The 24195-nt window shown below is 40.1% G+C and overlaps 2 protein-coding genes across 2 annotated transcripts in view; one reads left to right on the top strand and one right to left on the bottom strand.

Moving 5' to 3' along the window:
- The window catches only part of rtf2 (replication termination factor 2), a 37478-nt gene extending 13927 nt beyond the window's left edge, over nt 1-23551 (top strand). The window contains exons 6-9 of the mRNA XM_080423962.1: nt 18602-18715; nt 18986-19040; nt 20938-21015; nt 21813-23551. Of these exons, the coding sequence (XP_080280088.1) occupies nt 18602-18715; nt 18986-19040; nt 20938-21015; nt 21813-21994 (429 nt within the window). The 3' untranslated portion in view covers nt 21995-23551. The remainder of the gene's footprint in view (nt 1-18601; nt 18716-18985; nt 19041-20937; nt 21016-21812) is intronic.
- On the bottom strand, nt 1549-14160 carry gcnt7 (glucosaminyl (N-acetyl) transferase family member 7). The gene is made up of 5 exons (XM_080423960.1): nt 13229-14160; nt 7586-7845; nt 5588-6329; nt 4778-4873; nt 1549-3822 (listed from the first exon to the last, which is right to left on the bottom strand). Exons 2-5 carry the CDS (start codon nt 7793-7795, stop codon nt 3575-3577), a joined length of 1296 nt encoding a protein of 431 aa, XP_080280086.1. The 5' UTR covers nt 7796-7845; nt 13229-14160; the 3' UTR covers nt 1549-3574.
- Nucleotides 23552-24195: the final 644 nt, after the last annotated feature.

A 24195-nucleotide genomic window follows, 5' to 3' on the forward strand; every position in this document is an offset into this window, starting at 1 on the left:
TCCCTCAGCCTTATGTTCCCTCAGCCCTATGTTCCCTCAGCCCTATGTTCCCTCAGCCTTATATTCCCCCATCCCAAAATAGACCCTATGTTCCCCCAGCCCTAAGATTCCTCAACCCTATGCTCCCTCAGATTCATTGGTAAAATGGGGTAAAATCTTTGCTCTTGTCTGTCATGAGATATTTTTTAGCAAGATACCTAAAAAAGTGATAGACATATTTTTAACATGGGCCATGGAACTGAATTGTACAAATGGAGTGTGACAATAGACATGGCATGTCACAAAAGGTTACATTTTTTATATCTCAAAAATGTATGGACAGGTTTATACATAAAGGTGCTCTAAGTTATATTTTCTTGCTAAAACAAAATGTTGTTTGTTAAAGGTTAAAACACTATTTTCGGACAATAATCGCTATAGAGTGTTTGTTCAGTAACAGGGGTCTCCCCGTCTCTCCAGCTCTTTAATAAACAGAAAAAACATTTTCAGGTGGGCTACCAATTTCACCCTACCAGGAGAGAGAACCCATTTATCAGCTTAAATTGTATTCTTATTGTTCTTATTGTCTGTGCACAATTGCATATACATAGCATCACAAATAATCTAAAACTTGTTTGAACATTCATGCAGTCATGTAATTATGAGAAAAGTAAACAGGTTATCTTTTCTGCAAAAGGAAACCTGCCTTGGATCAAGACTGTCATACATTTATTTTTATTGATTATGTCAATTGAGTATCTATGACAGCCTTCCTTGGACACTTCCCCAAATAGTGTTTGGAGTTCCGTGTTTAAGGCCTGTCCATCTCCATAAATAATATAAAGTGCTCACCTGGTAAGCACTTTATATCATTATTATTATATTACCCCTACAGTAACAGGAGGGATGTTCATGTACAATTCACCAGTGAACTAGAAAGGATAACTAAAGTCTATTTACTTTGCTTTATTGGCTGTTAGATTAGGTCAATCATATCAACACTGTTTAATAAATGACTATAAATAAAGTCACTCATACACAGAAAAAGTTTGACGAGTTTCCACTGTCAAACATCTATGCCGAGGACACAAACTAACCGGCGCAGTGCTATCTACAGTATACTCATTGTCCCATGATCTATTGAATATATATATATATATATATATATATATATATATATATATATATATATATATATATATATATATATATATATATATATATATATATATATATATATATATATTATTGTCCCCTCCATATTTTTTGTAGGAAAACGAGGAAACGATAAGGAAGCCATAAAGGTATCCTTTAGCCTTAGATAGACACAAACTTTCTGTGTAGGAGTGTCTTTATTTATAGTCATTTATTAAACAGCCAATAAAGCAATGTCAATAGACTTTAGTTCTCCTTTCTAGTTCACTGGTCAATTGTACATGAACATCCCTTCTGTTACTATAGGGGTTGAAGGTATATCAGTAAAGTTGGATTTTAAAACTATTTTGTTACATAATAAGCATCTACAGTACATGTAGCTATTATACTTGTATGTCAAATATGGTCTGAAGAATCAATAGAGAATTCTGGAAATTTGAATCTGGAAAGTATGGAATTTTGAAATGGAAAATGTGTAGGAACCCCGATTATAAGTGTCACTGACGGCCGACATTTCTGACTAATAACAAATAGTTGATGGGAGTGGGACACTTTTTAAACATTTAAATATTTGGGCTTTCTGTAAGGTTTCATTGCCAGGTATTAATTAATTAATTCATCCGCCACTGCCAGCGGTTTTACCTTTTTTTTAAATAAGCCTGAGGGAACATATGGTCTAAATTGATATGGGGGAACATAGGGCTGAGGGAATATAGGACTGAGGGAACATAGGGCCTAATTTGGATGTTTTTTTTTTGTTAGAGATTGAGGGAACATAGGCATGACCCCGGAGAAACAGACTAGCTTATGACTCATTACTTGGAAATAATGTCAGACTTCCTCTGAAATAAGTACTTCCGTTTAGTACTGTTGAAACCACCAAGATGCTGTTTTTTCTGTCACAGAAAAACCCTATCACTAGTTCATATCCTCTGCTAGTTTTGTTCACAGTCGTATAATGTATTCATTTATGTCCCAAATTAAGTACCACCCCTTCATCATAACGTGTTGGTCTCTATATATATATTTATCTTAAATACCTTAGAGTGACAACAACAAAACAATCGTATGATAAAACTGCAGACAAATCACATCCTCTCTCCTGCAATCTTCTCCCTCTTAACTCCTGCTATAGGTCACAGTGCAAGAAAACTAGCTCAATGAACAAAAATTACCAGTGTGGCGATTACATTTGCCCACTCTTTGTCTTACACTCTCCTTCATCAGCAGACTTCCTCTGCTCTGGCCATTTGCTAATTATCAGTAATTACCTGGGCTAACTCAGAATCTTTCATTCCGTTGATTTAACCACTCAAACCTGTAGGAAGTATTGTGGCGGACACAAAGAGATAACACGATTAGCTTTCTGCTGACAAAGTACTCCAGTGTACTGCACCATTTGTGACTCTTGAGAAATTAGAATGTAGACAAGCGGACCGTGAAGTTGCCTGTGTCAGGATTTGTGTATGTGTGGGTACTGCATGTGTATTTGCCTTTGTGTGTATTTGTGCCCACATTCTATTCTATGTATGTGTGTTCTTGTGTGGTTATGGTGTCATCACCCCTGCCTCTATGCCCACTGTGATACTCTGCCTATTTATACCACAGAGTATTTCAGGTCAAACTAGACATGTCAGTAACAACTCTTGCTCACTTGATCATCAGCTCACTTAGATTCCCCTGGAATGTAAATGTTAAGATTGTCGTCCCTTCTTCAGTGGCAGTGTGCCTTTTCTATTCTGGTTAACATTTGTAAATATAGTTGTGGTTGGTATTCAGCTGAATTTTTTAATGTATGCTTTTGTTTTTCCTTTGGGCTGTTCCATATATCATATATTTATGTTTTAACTTAAATTTCATCACAATTCTTGAGTTGCTTTCCCAGGATGTTTGTAGCCCTAAGTAGTCTAGCACAGTATTAAAACAGGCCTTGAATCAACATTGAGACTCATATGGCCTGACAATTTTCATTCCTTTAAACAAATAGGATTGATCACAAAGCAGCATTTCACATTCTTGTCTTGTGGCAACCGTAACCAGCTGTTTAAGCAACAAATACCCTGGGAAACATACTGACTATACTAGAATGTAATGCAAAGACCAGAAGCTTTGGCAAATTGGACTACTATAGCTCTGCTTTTTCAAAACCTCAAAGGTGACCATAGAACCTTGATCTAAACAGTTATCAAGTCTGAGAAATGATTGCAGGAAACCACGATTACGCTCATGTCCAAATATTCTATCCCCCAATTAGAAAAGGAAATGGCAGTCATCTCACAATTTTATAAATAGGTATATTACACAATACTTCACATTATCCTCAATTTGATCAGCTGTCAGAGAAGGTGCAACTTAATGGAACCTGTATGTGTATAGTGATAGTCACATACATATACAGTACAATATAGTCTATATTTCATTCAAGAAACAGCCAGCTACTTCATGGTCCAGCACTGCTGTTGTAGTAGCTGCTGCTAGTGTTGGATTTGACTTGTATGGCCAGCAGCCATGATGGCTCTATGGGCACAGTGGCCTGCCTTAGCTGCTTGTCTCTGTGCCATTGCTCCAGGCAGTCCAGTGCCTCGGGGAAGCTACTGCTCTCGAACTTGTTGGCAAACATGCTGTTTCTGTCGATAATCCAGGGTAGGTCTTCCAGACCATAGATGCAGATGTCTCTTACATAACGCCCTGGGGAATTGACAAGACACAGTTTTGACCGGACTAGAATACAACAAAACATTTAGAAGTTTAATTATTTCTGGACTTGGTGCTGACATTCTATCAGACGTTACCATTTTTAACAGACACAACAAGTACATGACTAGAAAGTGTAAATTCTATTATGTTGTGTAAATTCAAGTCTGATTCATTTTCAAGAAAGACATTAGATTGCATTCCTTTCTGTCAGGTATGTCAGGTATGACGGTCAACTTGCAGAGATTTGAAACTTATCATTCAGTTTTAATTGATTTGAAAAGTCTAGCCAAACATTTTCCCTGGATAAGTTATTTATTAATGAAATTCAAACATCAATGACTTATTGGACAATGGTCCATGCAATGTTCAAGTATTCCATGGTTCCCGCAGGTCCTTAAAAAGTCTTAAATTAGAATCAGAGAAAATAAATTGTTAAAGTTATTAAATTGTCTCGACCACAATGGGAACAAGCCCCTTGGGCTTTACTTATGGCAAATTTACTGTAAACTTGCTGTAGGTATTCAATCTGAGGATGACATTTTTAAGGCTAAGGAGGAGATACAGTATGCAACATGTCCTCGGCTCTGAAGTGGCCCATGAATTCCGACCCATGATAATGGGAGAAGACAGTTGTGCCCATCTCATCAGCGATCCAGGACCAGATGGAGATCAATTGGCTTGGTTTTTGTAGTTTTATTGATGCTTTTGTCAGACTTTACACCATAGGGAGTTCTCACTGATGCTGCGTGTTAGTCACTTTTGGTGAAAGACACAATGCCATATTTGGCGACATTATGTCTTATTATTTTCACCACAGGTGAATGTCTTTGCATATTTTGAATCAGGGAATGTGTAACGCTAACTGTGCCGTTACACTTAAACTACTAACTCTGCATTTAAGCATGAAAAACCTAAATGTATCCAGTGTGATTACAGCCGAGTGTACCTTTGCAGCCATTGTGTGCCGTTCCCTCTTGATCCCTCCATTTGATTGACCGGATCTCTCCAGCCCAGCCTCCATCTATGTGGCTTCCTGGAGCTTCTATAGCAATGTAACCAATTCAATTCTCAGTTCACTTATGATTATCATTATTAATAATGCAATAGCACAAACCCATCTACAAGTCTAAAGCAGTGAAAATACTAGTCCCTGGAATATCCAGATGCAACTGTGAAATTGAAATTGATTAGCATAAGTGAAAGGAAAAGTCAAAGTCCAATTTTCTTAGATAATGTTTCAGGTGTCCAATTGCTTTATTCTATTTTTAACTGTCGAGAACTGTATCAGATGATTGCATGACTAGGTTTGGGGAGGATGTAAAGGTCTATATGAGAGAGAAATGGTAGTACTTAACAATGATGCTGTTGTCAATGACAAAGCCTTCTTTATAGATGAATTGAGTCGGTAAGTTATACAAAGGCTGTGATCATATGTTATACTGTTAGAACTAACGTGTTTGTCTGTCATTCAATTCTATACATAATCAGAATGACTACCGTAATACATCCCATGGTTTACTGTATTTTCCAGGGGTAAGTGATGCCTAATTTATGCTCCATTGTCCGACGGTGTCGTGCACCAAGAATAGCAGATTTACAAGCTCACAACGCCTTGCATCCGCAACGCGTTGTGAGCTTGTGTAGACCATCTATTTTCAGCACAAGACACCCTCGTACGCCGAAGTATAAATCAGACAAGGGAAGTAATTAGTCCTCAGTGAAACTCTGTAGCCCAAGTAATGAGCTTTCGGCCTACCTTTGATGCGGTTGAGTGTTACCCAGTAGTGTTCGTCTGGACTGAAGGTGTCTCTGGACCACTCCAACAGGTCCCGGGCCACAGGGCTCTTCAGGACAAAGTCTACAAAGTCTCTAGTGAGGGCATAGTATGCCGTGCCGAAATACACTTTGAGGCCGTGAGGAGCGGGGTCCTTCTTCCTTCCCCTCCCTCTTCGGGCCACATATGATCCTATGATCTCCCTGTACTGGAGCTCTGTCCTGTATCTCATGCTAACTGGCTGCTTGACCCCCGGGGTCATGTTCCTGTCCCTCCATTCCTTACTCTGCATGTAACGCACCAGCTCCAGGTTGCTCTTGACAGGGAAATCCTGTCCACACATGTTCACCACTTTCCTCCATCCCACCGTGGACCCCACCAGGTCCCTCATGCAGTTCACATCTGCCTGGAGGCGGGAGAAGCCGGCATACGTAACCGTCTCGCTGCGGCTGGAGAGGATGATGTTTGGGAGGCAGCTGACCAGCCTTTGTATGGCCTTCCGGTACCTCCAGGGGGCCTTGGCGTCCACATGGATGCAGTAGATGTTCTGTGGAGCATAGACGGCCCGCAGCAGACGCACAAAAAGCTCTAACTCTTGGTGGATGGTCAAGATGAAGGCTAAAGGGTAGCTCTCCTCCTCGTGACTCAGAGGTCTTGTGATGAAGTGGAGAGCTTTGGTCAAATGTGAGCAGTTCAGATGAGGGTTGAAGATAAAGCTTTCTACCTGATGGAGAGAGAAACTATTTATTGTTACAGTTGTCATCACTTTATTTGTTCTCGCATTTCTCCTACGTATCTAAACCACTACAGTAGAATATTTTAGCTGGGACCTGGCTGTTAATATAATCCACTCTGTCAGTACGTTGGCTTCTCCAAAGCCTCCAATAAATGAGTAGCAAACATAATGTCATAGGTGTCTGCTCGCATAGGTAAACAGAGGACTAATCTCTCGTTGGAAGCAAAGGGAGTAGGGATGCCACCGATTTTTCCAATATTCATTACAGTCTCCATAATCGAAAATTATTTTAAAATTCAAATTTGTATTATAATTTAAGATTTTTTTATTTTTTACTTTAAACTTTTTTACCCCAAAAAAAACGAATCGAAAAATATTCGCCAGGGCTGTCCAATTTTCTAATCTGATCATTGTCAGATTGTGGCATCCCTAAAAGGGAGTGGACTTGATAGACGAATGAGCATGAGTGATTGTCAAACCTATTCACATTTGGTGAACACGCACAGAGAATTCCCCCCCTCCTGCCTCGCCTTTCAAATATGAAAAATGAAGCATTATTTGCCCTTCTCAAACGCCAAATATACATTTGGAAATTGGTGTGAACAGCTAAATACTCCCTGCCCCAACATTCAGAAAACATCCCGAAAAATTATGTTTTGTATTTTCAGGAGTGGAAGAAAGTCCACAAAGTGTGTAAATAAGCATACGTACATCAAGGATACTTATCTCAAATAGGGAAAACTGTAAATGGTGCATTTATATAGCGCCTTTATCCAAGGCGCTTTACATAGATTGTGCATTACATTCACCCATTCACAAACGCATTCATACACCGGTGGCGGAGGAAACCATGCAAGGCACCAACTTCATCGGGAGTAATTAGGGGTTCAGCGTCTTGCTCAAGTACACTTCGACACTAACTCTGGGACCGAAATGGGAGCCTTCCGTTCCCAAGCGTCCACTTAACCTCCTGAGCCCTGCCGCCCCGGTAAACAGTGAAGAGGCTTCCAGAGCAATTCCAGTACAGCTGGTTTTGAATGCGAGTCATTTACAATGTACATTTCATTTATACGACTAGCAACTCCATCCACGTGTGATGTCATGGTCCTTCATACCTGGACAGCTGCTTTTTCGGAAGTTATGGTGAACTTTTCTCATTTTAATTGATGATGAGGGGCTATACCATTCTGAATTGTCTTCTTTACTGTTCCAACAAAACAAAGATACTACAAAAAGAAACATACCTGGCAATCGCGCCGGTGCCATTCTAGTCCTTCCTCTGGGCTGGACAGAAAAGTACTACATTTAGCGGCAAAGGGCCTGCATCCAACAGACACTATTAGGGGTTGGGGCTCCACTGGTATCTTCGCCCTCAGGTAGATGGCCGAGCAGATCACAATGCTGATCCCAAGGCACAACAAGAAGCTGCACTTGGTCCCTTCAAGTTGGAGCATAATAATCCAGCTCCCGCTGTACAGGCAGCACAGGCCCAGATTCCTACCTCCTGCAATAAAGACAAAAGTTAGCAACCCTCCTGGAACATTCGGCAATACTAAATAAATGTGTTTGTGAGTATGTGAGACACTTCATCAGAGGCCAATTTTCAAGTTGTATACAGTAGTTCAGTGGGTCAAATATTGCAAACTCTCTGCTGCACTAGCCGAGGCACAGGAGAAGATTCTGTGCAAATGTTAGTCCACCAGGAGAACAATCAGTGAAATGTCCAACTTGCATGGCATAGGCTAATGATTTACCCATATTTGATCATCCAGTACAATAAATGTTAATTCTAGGTAGTTGCTAACGGGGAGTAGAATTAGCATCCAACAACCATCAGTGGTGTGTAGATTTCCTCTTTGGATGGGAAACTACAGAGACCCTTAGTAGCCAACTTCCAGATTTTTCCCACTTTTCATGCAAGAAATGACTGCTGTTGTGATTCTGTCTAAAGCGATTGCAGCCGAGTTAGCCGACATGTGTGTGTTTGTCCGTTCGTAGCCTCGATCTCCAGGCTTTTATTGTTTAGTGTTGCTAAAAAATAAAAGCCTGACCCAGCGCGTCGGTGTACTCGGTATAAGGAAGTGTTTCACTTCCCAACCAACCAGAGTGCAGTGGGCGTCGCTCGTAATGTTGTGTTAACGGGGCGGGGGTTGACGGACAGATCGGTGAACCAATGGGATCAGCCGCCGTCTCTCGCCGGCTCTTTACACCCGCCCCTCTATACACGAAATCAGGAGCGTTGGGGCAGTCTAGTCCGTTCGTAGCATGAGATATGTGCACTGTGGGAGCCCGGACCAATCAAACGGGTAAAGTCAAGCTATCTCACCGGAGGGTATGGAGTTGGAAAGTGCGCAATTCATGTACAAGAATCATAGATGTTGTCAGGAAATGAAGGGGGTTGTGGTATGGTACCGTCAGCAGACATAATCGTGAAAGGGTGTCTGTCTAATCTAGCTTGTAGATCAGTTCTTTTTTGAAGCGTGACAAATGGAATAGGCATGGTGGTATAGGCTGCAGCCTTGCAGTCCAAATGATGTATATAGCCTACTACATTATACAATCTGGTCAGGATGTACATACGTGTACAGTATGTAGCCTGTGTAACTGTGGTGCTCTTATCAGTACATGGTACAAAATGTTATCCATGCATGTTATCCAGCATTTTCATATTTGGGGTGAGCAGCTGACGGTGTTAATTGAAGTGTGTGTAGATTGAATTGCAGTTTGCTGCTATGCGTCATTAGAATAGATAACTGCTTTACTTTGATGGGCTTATACATTTGGCAGGGTAGATCATCAAGCTGGACCCTCCAATGGGGGTTTGATTTTGTAACTTGTTACCTTTTTTATGAGAGTGTTATATACTAATATTAACACACAGCAATATACTAAAGCTATATTCTTTGGCCAGTAAAACATCTTTGTAAATCCACCTGCCACTTTGGCTGCCAAGCCAGTTCCCTGGTTGCTGACCATACATCCACATTGACTCATCCTGAACACTGGAACAATCCAGATACTGCATACTAGTTGAGAGCATCTCTTTACAAGGTTAACAGTTGTATGGTATTGGTAACAAAACTCTGACAAATTATATAAATGTTTATACAGGAAAGATTGTGTGTCAAAGGAAGTGAAGCAGATTCCGAAATGTGCTATAACGAAAGAAGCTAATAAGGTTAAGGTTTTGTTTTTTATCACAACGGGACATTTTGTTTCCAGCAGCAGTAAAACAGGCCATCTCCAGATATTAATCAGTTTGTACTGTAGAGGGACTGTACTGTAACTATTTGGGTTACTGGATGCAATGTCGGTATTCTTTTTGTTTGCTTGTTCACTGAGCAAAATGCATTTACGGTATATACCAGGTAGTTTCAGGAAGCTTTCAGCTAAACAATCTGAATTTAACAATCTGTTGGTTATTCACTTGTTATGGAGCTGTCTCTTTTGTTTTCACCTGTTCTTTATTGTTATGTATATGCCTGTTATTTTACAAAACAAAAACATTCTAATCAATACACCCAGTCAGGGTAACATAAACCATACCCTTGAGGTTTGCTGAGTGTGGTTGCTTTAGTGATATTTAGCATACTCACACAAAGGTTCCAAGCTTGGTGTTTTAAGTCTTATCTTGGTGTGTATGAGTGAGTGTGTGTGTGTGTGTGTGTGTACCTCCCAAGCCTTGTTATCTTTCCTCTCCATGCAATAGTTTGAATACCCTTGTAGAAACGCGCTGGTCCCAACTTTTACTTTGGACCAGCATCATCATTAGGGTACAACAGACCCATATAACATGGTTTTCTTTTCTAAATGGATGCTAAATGGATGCTTTACAGGTTTTCTTTGATAATGAAATGTTATTCAATTTGACGACATTAAGTTATTTTTTTTAAATACTTTTCTCTTTATTTTGATCATCTCTTACAAGCAAGAGTAGATGGATGACTGATTTTGCATCGATTAATTGATGCACAACAGGTGTGCAGTCACACCCACACAGCCCAGTTTAATTATTAACTTAATAATCAATAATCAGAGAGAAGCAGTAGTATCAAAACAGTTCAATGCTTGAAGGTGCAGTGAGCAAGGTTTCTTACTCTTAAGTAAAACATCTATCCGTGCCAGTGTCCTTGGCATTCGAAAGAATACCATGACATTTTCCCCCAATAATTGTTTTAATAATAATGTTATTATCATGAAATTCAATTATCTGCCCACAGGTTAAGAATCACTGGTGTAACACTTAAGCCAGCCTCTGACCTCATAACAGGCAGCCGTTGAGGGTGGAGGGGGTACACTGGCTTCCTCCGAGCACAGAAATAGCCAGGGTGTGTGGGGAGGGGTTAACTCAAATTGAAAGAGTGATTCAACTTCAAGCCTAGACGTATGCAGGGGTGTGATCCTCTCTGGTTAAAAGCGTTTCCTCCACTGCATAACTGTGTCACACATCATAGCCTTTCTTCCTGTGCCTACGCAAAGCGAAAGTGTGATGTGTGTGAACCACCGTTCAACTTTCAGAATGGTTTTGGAAAAAATGATTCATTAGTGGAGCATGTGGATGCAGTGATTAATTACAGCTGGAACTGGTCGTACAGTACCTGAAATTGAAGGTTGAAATTGAGGTTAAAGAACCTCAATTGTATGTGTTCCCTCTATGGGATGTTTTTAAGAGAAAGAGAAAAAAATAACACAGAAGACCATTACCAGCACTCACGGAACTGTCCCGCACTTTTATTTATAAGTTGGCAAGGTACACTGCCTTAACGCCGAAACATGTACATATTCTGCTGGTATTCTCTGTTATTGTAAAGTAACTCTTCTAGACCGGCGTGCACCCGGTAAGATAATATGAATATATTGAATCGAGTTGGAGTCATGCTCGCATTCCTTGTGTAAAAAGGACAGACACCCAGACTCTCCTTGCATGTCTGGCTTTCCCTCACGCATCCTTCTCAACCTTCACCCCTAATAAGTTTACTTGCCTGACTGACACATTTTAATCCATGTAGTGTTTAGGACACCAATAATATTGTGAACGCACATTTTCGTTCACATATCCGAAAGGGACAGACCTGTCTTGCTAGTTAGTTGTGTACAATAAAAGATAAAGTGGAATATATGCAATATGCTATATATCTCTATTTCTATCTCTATCTCTATCTCTCAATGGTTGCTTGCAGTCAGTTGTTGGAGTTTGTGCATCAAAGAAGTAGGATGAAATAAGTATCGTTGCTATGAAAAGGTGAAAGGTCTCTGTTAGTCGTTTTGATGTGGACTGTCCATTTTAATAGTGTTGCAAGCCACTGTTTTTGGCACTCTGTTGGAAGTGATTGCAGGTTTCAACTCGGCTCGTCGCAAATCTTTGGTCTGAACTAGGCTTTACATTGTCTGGTGTCACTCATAGGTGTTTCTGTTAGCTTAGCCAGTTAGTGCACAGACCATTTATTTGTTGTGAGCATGAGGACCCGAGTTCGACTCTGACTCCTCCTGTCTTGTCCCACATGTCTCTTTTCTCTCTGCTCTTGGTTTCCTCTCTCTAATCTACAATATAAAAATAACATTAAAATTAAAATCACACACCACATGACATCATTTATGAGACTCAATCCAAATTCAGAACAGGGCAATATTATATATTGTCCAAACGATTTGATTGAAGGCTACAGGGTTTTGATTACATTATGAGAAAGGAATAGGGAATAGGCTATGTCAAGATGGAAAATTATGAATATTAGATTGTACAAAACAATGTCAATCAGATTATACTCTGTTACATAATGTTAATTGGGGAATAGCGTAGGTGGGTTAGAACGTTTGATGCTTCAGGTGTCTCAGGATCATTCTTAATGACTCATCAGAGGAACCTCTGCTTCTATGGTCCTTCTCCTATTCTCAATTGAGCGTTGCAGTGGAAACTAGAAAAAAATGGGCGGACAGGGGCGAAATCATAGTCTCGGCCACGCCTTTGGCCTGGCGGAGACAATAAACATTTACATGTAGTTTTCTGGAAATGATGTAGGTTTCTGATGAAATACCACACTGAGCATAGGCCTGTCACAATTATTAAATAATCGCCTAATCGAAATTATTTGAGATAATCGCAATAATGTTTTGCATAATCGTCATAATCAATTGTTCATATATTTTTTTAAAACGTTTTTAAGTATAAAGTAATTAAATGTGTTGTTTGTCATTTGTGCCCTGTGCAACTTTTATTGACGAAGACTAAAAGACAAACAGAAATTAAATTTTTATTCATAATGTTCCATTAATGTTCAACAGAAACACAATTAAATCGCTAATCGCAATTATTTGAGTGACAATTAATTGTCAAGTAAAATGCCATAATCGTGACAGCCCTAACTAAGCGCACACAGGGCGTAGTGACATACAGAGCAGAAACCCCTAGGGTTACCTAGGGTTGCCTAGGGTACGGTTGCACTGTGTGTGAGTGAGTGGGTGTGTCTACAATGCCTTGTGTTCTTTCCTCACCATGTTAGGCTATCATTTCTACCCTTGAAGATAAGGGTAGAATTGTATTGTGGTGGCCACAGCCATTCTTCTCTTCTCTGACTGAATGATAGTAAAAGGAAAGACAGCCTTTGAATTCCTAGAAATCATTGAACTGCCTGCTATTGATTCTAAATGTGTGGTTAATGATAAATGTATTTTCAGTTGGAAAGGAAACTTTTTAACTATTGTTTACAATGCTGATTATGGACAATCATGATAATTGTTTTGCTAAGTATAACCATTTCTGGATTTCAGCCTAGACCTGATGTCTAATGTCCTTATGTATCTACTTCTAAAGTCTATACAATGTATCAACCATGCACGTACACACACAGACAGACAGACACACAGAGGAGACACAGTTAGTCAGTTACCTTGATTTTAGTTGAACCCGTAGTCCTTAGAAGATGTTAAACATTAGCCCCTGTCCTCATAGTGGAAATAAGAACATTAATCCAAAGAGTGTTACAAGACTCCATCTGGCGATAAACAAAGAACAGGAGTCATCCGTGTAAGGCATCTTCTTCACTGTAATCAGCAACAGCAGCTGCAGCTGGAGCATTGATAAAAGACATGCACTTTGTGTAGATCTGAGTATCCAGAGTTGTTTTGCTGCTGTCGTCTCAGGCAACAAGTGGCCCAAGGGTCTGTATTCTCAATGCTTGAGCCTGTGACGGAGAAAGTAAGTGTGTGTGTGTGTTCTGCGCTCTTGTTACATTGCTGAGCGAGTCTCTCCTCCATCCCCTTGAGACGGGAGCCTGCCTGGTTACCGGCAGATCCGCACACTCGCCGCTTCTCACTCACTCCTGTTATTTCCTGTCTCCTCCCCTTTCTGGTTTTTCTCTTCTGTCACTTTGTTTATTCCTTTTTCTTCTTACTTTCACTTTTTGTCTTGCATCGCTTCAATCCATCATCTCCTCTTTCCCTCCATTTCTCAGATGTTTTAGTCCATCCGTGCAGAGCCCCAGCCAAGTTAGTGGAGCATAGTTGAAATATCCACACTTTGTATCTCCCCATCCATGTCTCTCTCTTGTCGCCTCTCAGATGGCTGGTTCAGTGCCACATTAAAGTGCTGGTTGAATGGTTTACTGGCTTGTTGCACAGCTGTTGAGTGAAATAAATGCTTAGCTGCCCGAACCAGTTTTTGTCGATGTTGTTGGGAGCAGCAACAGCAGCAGTGTGACTGACTTTGGAGCAGCGCTCTGAGTTTGTTTGCTGCCTGGTCAGCTACTGAGATTAGCTCTCTTGTGTTAACAGAGCACATAGCCAGGGTCCGGGTCACCCCCACTGAGCCTACACTATGCACATCCACAATAATTACCCTGCTGGTCACTGAGGGCTTTGAGTTTTGCATGCATGCATGGGGTGTTTTCTCTGTTTCTTTTTTGCTTGTCATATCATATCGAGTGCAAATTTATATGTCGTTATCTCTGCCAAAGGCCAGACATAATGTTTTCGCCCCTATCCGTTTGTTTGTTTGTGAGCAGCTAATCTCTGGCACAGCAGGACCGATCGGTGTTACACTTTGCTCGCACAATCTCTTTGCACGACCCTCTGCCCCAAATGTTTCAAATCAGCCTCATGGTGGCACTGTAACAGACCGATTCACGCTTTGACCTATAATTCTTGGGGGGAAAATGTCTAAATTTTTATGCAGTAATGCTTTGATATTAAAAAATAAAATGTACTTTGTAATTTCTACTTTTAAAAGCATGTACTCCAGTACTTTAACCCAAGTACAGATTTGACTGAGCAACTTTCAATTGTAGTTGAGTAATATTTGACCAGCAGTATCTATACTTACTTACTATAAGTACTGGGGTTGAGTACGTTGTCCACCACTGGTCACTTCCCCCTGTCACATTGTGGGACAAAACTATGACCTACATCATCCGACGTGTCCTGGGGCAATGTTTTACCTTGAGAAAACCAAGCAAAAAAGGAAAGGAGGAAAATGTTACCCAGTCTTGACTTCGCAGAAGAGAACAACATATGTTGGACATTTTCCAAAGAGAGCTGATAATATCTGTAGTCATTTTTCAAGATGACAGATAGTGATTCATTTCCCTATAACACAATAATTTTCCCGGTAGAAGTACAGTTTCTGTTAACCACATGAAAGTCATAGTGGTATGTCATTATGCGTGAACATTACTCCAAAAATAGCACATCTACAAGGTCACAACACATCACATAGCGACACTTTGTGAGCTTTATGCCAAAATGACATTTTTGTGCAATGTCTGCTGCCTGAACTAATGGCAGATAAGTTCATATGTATTTTTAGAAGTCACTTTGCAGATGTTTTGTTTACACGCAAAGTAGCTATATGTAATTGATAGTCATTCATTTGAATGGCGTAGGGAAATGGTTTGTTTCAAGCCAGCTTCCAGTGACCTTGCAAATGTGACTAGTGGTCAGTCGGGTGACAATGCCGTTTAAGTTATTTGTTTTATTTGTTTTTGAAAAGCAGTATTGTTTTTTAGCTTAATTATTTGTAAAAATCAAATAAATTACGGAATCTGGCTGACAACTGCACAGAAAATCAGTTGGACAGACTAAGGTGACTATTCCTAATGGTGACCACACACGTACGATATCGGTCCACCTGGTGTCCCAGAGAAACTTTCCGCATGAAAAGAAATATAAGCCATAAACGTCAGTGTGACATGAGAGACCATTATATATGACATCTACCAACACATAAAAATAAAGGCAAGGTCAGTGTTTGTTTTGACAGAAAGTGCCATCTGTTAACACAAATATCCTCAAATTTATATGACTTCTTGGAAAGGTTACCGTGGCGATTTTTCATGTGTTGAAGCATGGGGAATCAATGGTTATCTGCTTGCCATGTGCAGACGGTTCAGTCTTATGCACATATATATTACTTAAAGGTAGGGTAAGTGATTTGCAATTATTCAAATAATTGCGAAATGGGTCAAATTATGTTCTGATGGTACTCGTTACTATAGAGTGTCCTGTCCATATAAGGAGTCTCCCATGTCTCTCCAGCTCTTTATTAAACAGAAAATGCCTTTTCAGTGCTCTCTCCTGATTGGCTCAAATGTTGTCACCTACCTGAAAATGTACTATATTCTGTTTACTAAAGAGCTGGAGAGACCCCTGTGACCGAACAAACGCTCTGTGTAGCAATGATTACTATCACAATATAGTACTTCAACCTTTTTAACAAAAACATTTTAAAAATACCAAAATATATCACTGACCCTACCTTTAAATGAGAAGGCTCGTTTGGATATATAAAATTAAGTCAAACAATGGAAGGGTGTCTCCCACATAACCACTGAAGCTGGTCCAGCCTGTGACTTGCATAATGAACACAGCCATGGTTTGCTATGTTCTGTTTTTGGAAGAGTAGTGTTCTCATCTACAAATAGTGTACTGTAAGGTCATGAGAATTACATCAGTTCCATAGCTGAGTGGTGTTCGCATGTGGGAGCAGACAAAGTCAGAAAGGGAAAGGGTGGAGTAGGGCTGGAGTGTGTTTAATGCAATAATGTTGTGGTCAGTGTCAACAACTCAGAAAAAAGCCTATCTCTGTTTGTACGGCATGACAAAAGCGTTTTACATTGGTTATCCATTGCGGTTTCGTGGGTCATGGCCATTTTACTGATAATATCAGGTGTAGCCTCTGTAGCACATGATGTCTTGAAGATGTCACAAAATGTGGAGTAACTAATTTCATGGTTTTGACAGTGTTGTTTATGCTGACGTCAGTTATAGGGGTGTCACGATACTCGATACGTATTGAAATCGAACCGAAAATGACGTACGATACAGTGTATCGAAATCAAAAGCCGTATCGCGATTCAAGGGTTAATAAAAAAATAATACTCCCGCACATCCGATTGCACGTCCGGGTGAAGTCATGCGCGAGCCGCTGTTGTGTTTTTCCGTGCATCGCGCATGCGACGGGGGAGGAAAAAAAAGACGACGGGACAAACCCACACACAGTGCACACTTGGAGGAGAGACAGAGAGAGAGACCGCTGTAGCGTTGCGTCTGTATACTACTTTACATTTCACCATGGCCACTGCTGAAGCCAGCGATGGTAATGATGATACACAAACGGAAGAATTGGAAAACCCTCCCGCTTCCTTTAAAGGGATACTTCACTTTCGGGCCGGGGACACATTTAAAAAAAATATTAAAAATAAATGAAAAAAGTTATGGAAAATTCATGGCCCCCTCACACATTAGTAGGACACTCTAATGCGTGAGGGGGCCATGAATTTTCCATAACTTTTTTCATTTATTTTTAATATTTTTTTTAAATGTGTCCCCGGCCCTAAAGTGAAGTATCCCTTTAAGTCAAAAGTCTGGCAATATTTTGGCTTCCCAGTGAATTATGAGGGCACCCGACACGTTGTTGACAAAACGGCTTGTCGATTACGTTTGTCGATTATGCTCCACATTGATAGTTGCTCCGTCTTCTCTTTTTCCCCTCTACACCTATACCTCTCGGCCAAAAATAGCCGATCTACAAGCTCACAACGCCTAGCAGCGCGAGGCATTGTGAGCTTGTAGATCGGCTATTTTTGGCTAAAGTTCACCTCAGAAAAGGGATGGGGTTAAGGAAAAAAAAAAAAACCCTGTTGAAGACCCCTGGCTTAGCTTATTATTCACATTTCTTGTTTGTTAAAGCTCTTACCTGTTCAAACAATGTGAACATACTTTAAGATGTTTAAGAACATGTTGCCAAATAACAGTTGTCTTTGAATCCTTTTTTCTTACATGTTCAACTTTGTATTTAGATTTTATTTAGTTATAGAGCTTCACAAGAATGTTATCTCATCATAAAGAAGAATCTGAAAATGACAGTTGTTCTAAGGGCATAAAACCCTTTTTGTTATTCTCATTCTCATTTGATATTATTAAAATAAAAGGGACTTATTGAGAAACATGTGTTTTTCTTTACAAATCAAGACAATAGCCTAAATTAATAATCATATAGCCCTCAAAGCGGAAAAAAATGAAGTTTTAAAAATATACATCGTATCGAAAATCGAATCGAATCGTGACCTTAAAATCGAAAGTCGAATCGAATCGTGGATTAGGCGTATCGTGACACCCCTAGTCAGTTAAGACTTCAGCCTCTAATATTAACGGATGTATATCAATACCTGCCCGTCCAACACTTTGGTCCCAAACAAGATGTCTCGAAACTGAGAGGGTTGCCATTGAATTTACAGTATTAGAGAATTAACCATTTTGGAAACTCTATGGCCTTTCCGCTAGCGCCACCCTTAAAGGGATATTTCACTTTCAAACATGTTTCAGGTAATTTTAACATCTACTCAGGCTTTTTTGAGCATTCTTGCTGGATATGGTGCCTGCAGCCTGTTTGCACTGGCGAAAACTAACTCAAGACAGCTCGCCTCAGAAAACGTAATCCTTTGGGGGCTCGTACATCGATTGTGTGTTTATAAACACGGTAAGATGATGGATCAAAATGGATATACAAGTTCTGTGACCGGTTGAAAAGGTTATAAAACACAAATGGCTGGCACTGGGTGAGTACGATACGATACAACTTTATTGTCAGTTCTCACTGAAATTTGCTTTGTGTCTGAGTATATTATGAATAAACTCTGGCAGTGAATGTGTTAAATGACGGAGATGTCCGCCAATGGCAGTGAATGTGTTAAACTTTGCTGCTCTTTATTGTTGTGTATGCTAATATCTCCATATTTTTTTCATCTTCATTCTGTCTTTTGATTCAGTGTGGCGACCCATTCCAAGAGCAAGATGTTGTGGTGATCAATGGCACCAAGGAGGACACGGACAAGCTGAGGGAGAGGATGGAGGAGAAGAGGGCCAAGGCAAAACAAGCAAAGGTTGGTTCTGTTATGTGCTGGGTAACATGATGTACTGTAACAACTGATATGTATTGATCTAATGTAGATATAATGTATCTTGGTATTGTCAGAAGGTGAGAACAGTATGCGTTACGTGCGTTTTTGTTTGCCACAAGGTGGTTCTTTTTGTCAGTTACAGTATGTTAAAACCAACATGTGTGTTATCTGTTCAGTGTTGTGTTTTAGGTTAAATGATACTTCCATCCTATTTGTGACTTGTTTTGTTTTCAAATGTATTTTTTCCTTCAGAAATCCAAAAAGAGCAAGGTTGTTGAGAGTGCATCCAAACCATCAGAGTCAAAAGGTGGGTACTGGACGGTATGCGATGCCTCAGTGACATGAATGATCTGTTGAATACCCAGTAATCCAGTAGGTGATCATAGGTGGTCCATGCAGAGCTTGACCTCAGATGAGGATCACAATTGAACTTTAATTTGCAATTGTGGCAAAGCAGGCTTTGCCACATCATTGTTTGTTTCCTAGTTCAGGTTAAAAACTACAGCACATTTACAAAAACATAGCAGGCTAGTCAAAAATGCAGCTACAGCTAATAAAATGTGTTTATGCAAATTATCTCTGAAAATTGACACACCTAAACCTAACACACATTATTAATTTGATTGGCTTCAGCTGTGTTGCTTACATCACAGTATACTATGTGGTCACCCTCATGCAGTCTGCCATGTTTTTACGCTGGTGTAGTTTTAAACCTGAACTGCAACTACAAAAACACTAAATCAGCCTAGGGTTTCACCCCACTTTTTTAAAAGATTTGTTTTTGGCTTTTTCTGCCTTTATTGATATAATACAGTAGACTGACGGGAAATGGGAAGAGAGAGATGGGGAGTGACACGCAGCAAAGGTCGTCGGGATCGGGATTCGAACCCGCGACACACTGCCAGGCTGCATTAGCAGCCTAGGTGCCCGGACCGCTACGCCAGCCTTCTGGGCCGGGTTTCACCCCACTTAAAATGTTTTATGTCACATGGCAATTATTATTTGTTGCATTATTACAGTGCTATTAGGAAGTAGATGAAGATTTTTCTTTCTAGTATGTTGATATGTATTCAGGTTATTGTGGTTTAAATAGGCAGTATTTCTGGTATCTAGTTATTTTATATTCATCACTCTTTTAGGTTGTAGTTGCTTTCATTATAATAACTTACCTTTTGGATGCCATAGCGACGTTATTCTGAGTACATGAAAATGTTGTGTTTAGTTTTTTGCTTTTTAACCACTTAAACCCTATGTACTTCGTTTACCGGCATCCTCCAGGGGTCTATACTTGGCCGCCTCCTTTTCTCCCTCTACACCTCTTAGACGAAAATAGCCGATCTCACGTTGTGAGCAATGCATTTTTAGCTTGCAGATAGGCTATTTTCCCCCAAAGTTGGTCTATTATCATGACCCAGAATATGGATGCTAGCGTTCATGTGGTTATTGACACTCTCTACTCCAGGCAGCATCTTGACAATGAAGATACTGCCATTGAGCTGGGTGTGTACATTAGTATTAGTACAGACACCAGTGTTGCAGTACTTTTCCAGTCTGACTTGGCGTGTATATGCCAGACCACGGCACAGTAGTTGGTACACCAGAACTGAGTGTCTTTGCATTATGTTGGTGTGGCTTCCTGTTGAGTCCAGCAGTGCTGCGTAAGGCACAATACTCTCCCCTCCCCTTTGATCAAGGCGTTGGCTGAGAAGGATACAATGTTTATTTGTACCATCCAGGATGTCATCACAAGTTTCAATGAAACAATAAAAAGGCCAAGTACACATCCTACAAAAATGCTTCTGTTTGACCTTGGCTTCTATGTTAACTCTCTCAGTGCCAATGAAATAAAAAAATGTTCATACTGTGCCAGCAATTTTTTTTTGCTTAGGAAGCGAGATACAGCCTTTTTCAGTTATAAGTTAAACTCTGGATTTTTCGTTCTTGGCACTGAGGGCATTCAGAAAAAACTTGGGATATCTCGTTGTGTGGCACTGAGAGAGTTAAGATATTTTTTATTCTATTTATGTTCAAACAGGCTTTAAACTGTTTTCTTTTTTTCTACACATCACCTTCTGCACACTTTCATTGCAATGAAAAGAGGTTTGGTTTCATGTTTACATGATGCAGAGCAGCATTAAAATGTACCTTCCTATATGCTAATTCTTTACAGTGTTTTATGAATTGTGTTTGCTTTTCGCCCACAGACAATGCAGGCTCTCCCCAAGTGGACGTGGCAGGGACAAGCTCTGAGCAAAATGGTGGTGGTGAAGGCAGCCAGTCAGGTATGCTCACACTGCTATATCCTGATACATACCTCACTTGGTTTTATAGTTATAAAAACTCCTGGTTTGCAGAAAAGGCAACTCAGAATTACTGTCTGACTGGGCTGTAAAGCACATGTGTTGGGTGTTATGAAGAAGATATTGGCAAAATACGGTGACACATTGATAAATACAGTAGCCTCTCTTGTTATGATTTTATGTAACAAACCTCCTGGTCTATTTATGTTTTTATTTTGCCTTCCGATTGAGGGTCTAAGGACAAGGGGTGTTGTTTGTTTGCTTCATTATATTTGTATTGAGACTGTAACAGTGAGGGCTAAATAAATGAAGTCGACTTGAGATAAATTTAGCCCAGCCTTAGTTTAAAGGTAAAGGTCTTGGGATAGATATGACTAATAGAAACCCCAAGTAATCATCCTGCATTTTGGCCTTTGTACTCTACCATTGTCCCATAGCATCAGTGACTGCATAATGTGATTGACGTAGTTTTTCATACAAATGTTTTATTTATTGAATGTGTGCTACTACTAATAATGAACCACTTAGACCTTATACTTAAGTTGACTGGGGTCCCCCAGTGGTCTATACATGGTCCTCTCCTTTTTTCCCACTATACCAAATGTCTTCGCCAGGATCTATAAACTCACAACACATCGCATCGCGAAGTAGATTGGCGATGTAGATAGCCTATTTTTGCAGAATGTTGGCTTACTATAACCTATCCAGAATAGGGATGCTGGTGTTCATGTGGTAAAAATGTATGATGGTTACTATATTTCTTTCATGCTCCTTCCTAGCTGTAGCTGGATCCTCTGGCTCGTCCAGCTCTTCCAAGCTTGCAACTGCCACCAAGAGGTCTGTCCAGCAGATGGAAGAGAAATCAGAGGTGTTCAAGTCCCTGTTCACCAGCCATAGTTCTGCCAAGCGCACCAAAGACCAGACTTCCAACTGGGTGACCCACACCCCGTACCACTTTTAGGAATGATGGATTCGGGAAAACAAAGACCACTTATTCACAAGGTGGCAATATGTTAGAGTGAGATTACTCTGAACATTTGTGTTACACATATTTCAGAGCAATCTTCAGCTCCCAATCCAAATAAATCTCTGTTCTATAGCCATGCATTCTCTCGCTCCCCCCCCCCCCCCTCCCTCCCTATCTCTTTTTCTCTGTCTCTCTGACACTTGGGCACGTGCACACAGTCCTCCAAATCATCCCCTCAGGCCCTGGTATTTGGTTGTTTGATTTTTTTAATAAATCCCCAAGCTTATGTATGTGTTTTGTTCTATTACTCAACACACATATTCCCTTGGACCTCTGTGATGTCAATAAGATGTGCCTTGAGAATAATGCTTGGTGCAACAGGGGTGATTTGGGATTTGGCTAGGAACCTATAAATGTCTTGGCCCAAACTGTTGCTCTATTGCGCCCTAGTGGTAGCCTTGTGTATTACAACAGGTCTTCTTTGGGATTGGACTGCATAAATTGACCAACCTGCTGTTTTCGCTTAAAAGTTCCAACTTGGAACAGTTATCTTGCAAGGCTCTTTTTTGACTGGCTCATTTACATGTTCATCCTTCTTGGCCATCTTGGATTTCCTGTTTGGAACCTGGACAATTCACAGGGGAAATGTGCTCTTTCTGGCACACTTCAGCACAGCGTGTTCCAACCATCTTCACCATATTTCCAGTAATTACCCATATGCTTTGGGGCACATGGTCATGGCCTCTAGTAGCCTTATAATGCTTAATTTATTCTCCATCATATAATGGAGTCGCATATGATGGAAAATACACAAGACAGATAGACAGTTTTCGTCATCGTCGATTTTCAGCATTTTACGGTTAAGTTTAGATCAGGCTTAAGCGCTACTTCAGACCATTGGTCCTCAACTCAAACCACCTCCTGTACTTTGGCCTTATTTACATTTCTGCCAGGTGCGAGGCTTCATGGCGAGTGCCCTCCCATTGTCCTGAAGCATCAGTAAATAATTTTAATCTGATTCAGTGTCTCTGAGACCACTTTTGCGTGTTCAATGCACATTACTGTAAGCTTTCCTTGATTATTTAGTGAAAGCTAAGGTCACATATTTGCTTTCATAATGTGAAGGGGGGAAAGAATCCTGAAACATGTTCTATAATTGCATGACTTGCGGTTACTAGTAAAGTTGGTAAATTCAATATTCCCCCAAAAGGTAATGCATAATATAGATATCTGTATTATTTTCCCCTCATAATGCAGTACCAGGGGTTTCATCTTATTTATTATCTTATTAGTTATTATGATTTATGTTACAAAGTACATAATTGTGCAGAAATAATTACTCTTGACTTCCAACTTAGTTGTTCATGGTTGCGTTAATGTTTTATATTCATCTTGTTTTATTCACCCGGCTTCAAAAAAGAATTGGAACACATTATGAGGCTATGTTTTGTTTTACCTGTCTGAGTGGACATAATATTTGATATGATGATATTATGCTCCTTTTTCCCCTTTTATCAGTAAATCACACAAATAAAGATTTTTTAAGCGGAACATTTGGTTGACTCCAATACTTGAATCCAATGTCTATTTTTGTGACTTGAAGACAGAATATAAACCTACGTTTGAGAATAGATTTTGCATAAACTAAACCAAAGTATACAGATGCAGCAGTGCACTGCCATGTTGTGTTCAGTTGTTTGTCAATGTTTGTCACCCTTATGATATAGAAAAAGACTCCATTAAGTTGCTCAAATCTGGCCTCCACCGTCCTATTCCTATGTATGGGAGTCCATTGGTCCAATATTGATGGTCAATTACCACACAGGCTATCAATGGCTGTCATAAATTGTGTGGAGTAAAAATTGTTTTACTGTGAAGATGATTCCTCTTGTGCTCGCTACCAAATACATTTTGTCCATGCGTGGGCCACACATAATATCTATTCTGGGGCAAACATTCAGCAAAAGTTGCAGATCTCTCATAAATCTGTAATTTTCAACAAAGAGATTTGGTGTAGACTAGAGGGACAAAGGAGGGGGCCTATAGTACTGTATAGTCCCCTGGAGGACTCATACGGGTCAATTAAGTATATAGGGTCTAAGTGGTTAAACTGACAGAGTAAAATCAGTGTTAATTTAACACTGATGGTGTAAATTGACCCAGATGTACTTGCAGGCTAATTTTTTTTATGCACC

Source organism: Gymnoscopelus braueri (assembly GCF_963280865.1).
Source record: "Gymnoscopelus braueri genome assembly, chromosome: 3".
NCBI lineage: Eukaryota > Metazoa > Chordata > Actinopteri > Myctophiformes > Myctophidae > Gymnoscopelus > Gymnoscopelus braueri.

What these genes read in the sequence shown, in the direction of transcription:
- gcnt7 (XM_080423960.1), bottom strand. Translation starts at nt 7,795, where the DNA reads ATGCTCCAACTTGAAGGGACCAAGTGCAGCTTCTTGTTGTGCCTTGGG. An exon ending in AACACTCAACCGCATCAAAG is followed by an intron (nt 4,874 to 5,587) that starts GTAGGCCGAAAG and finishes ACATTGCTATAG; the next exon opens with AAGCTCCAGGAAGCCACATA. An exon ending in GGCACACAATGGCTGCAAAG is followed by an intron (nt 3,823 to 4,777) that starts GTACACTCGGCT and finishes TCAATTCCCCAG; the next exon opens with GGCGTTATGTAAGAGACATC.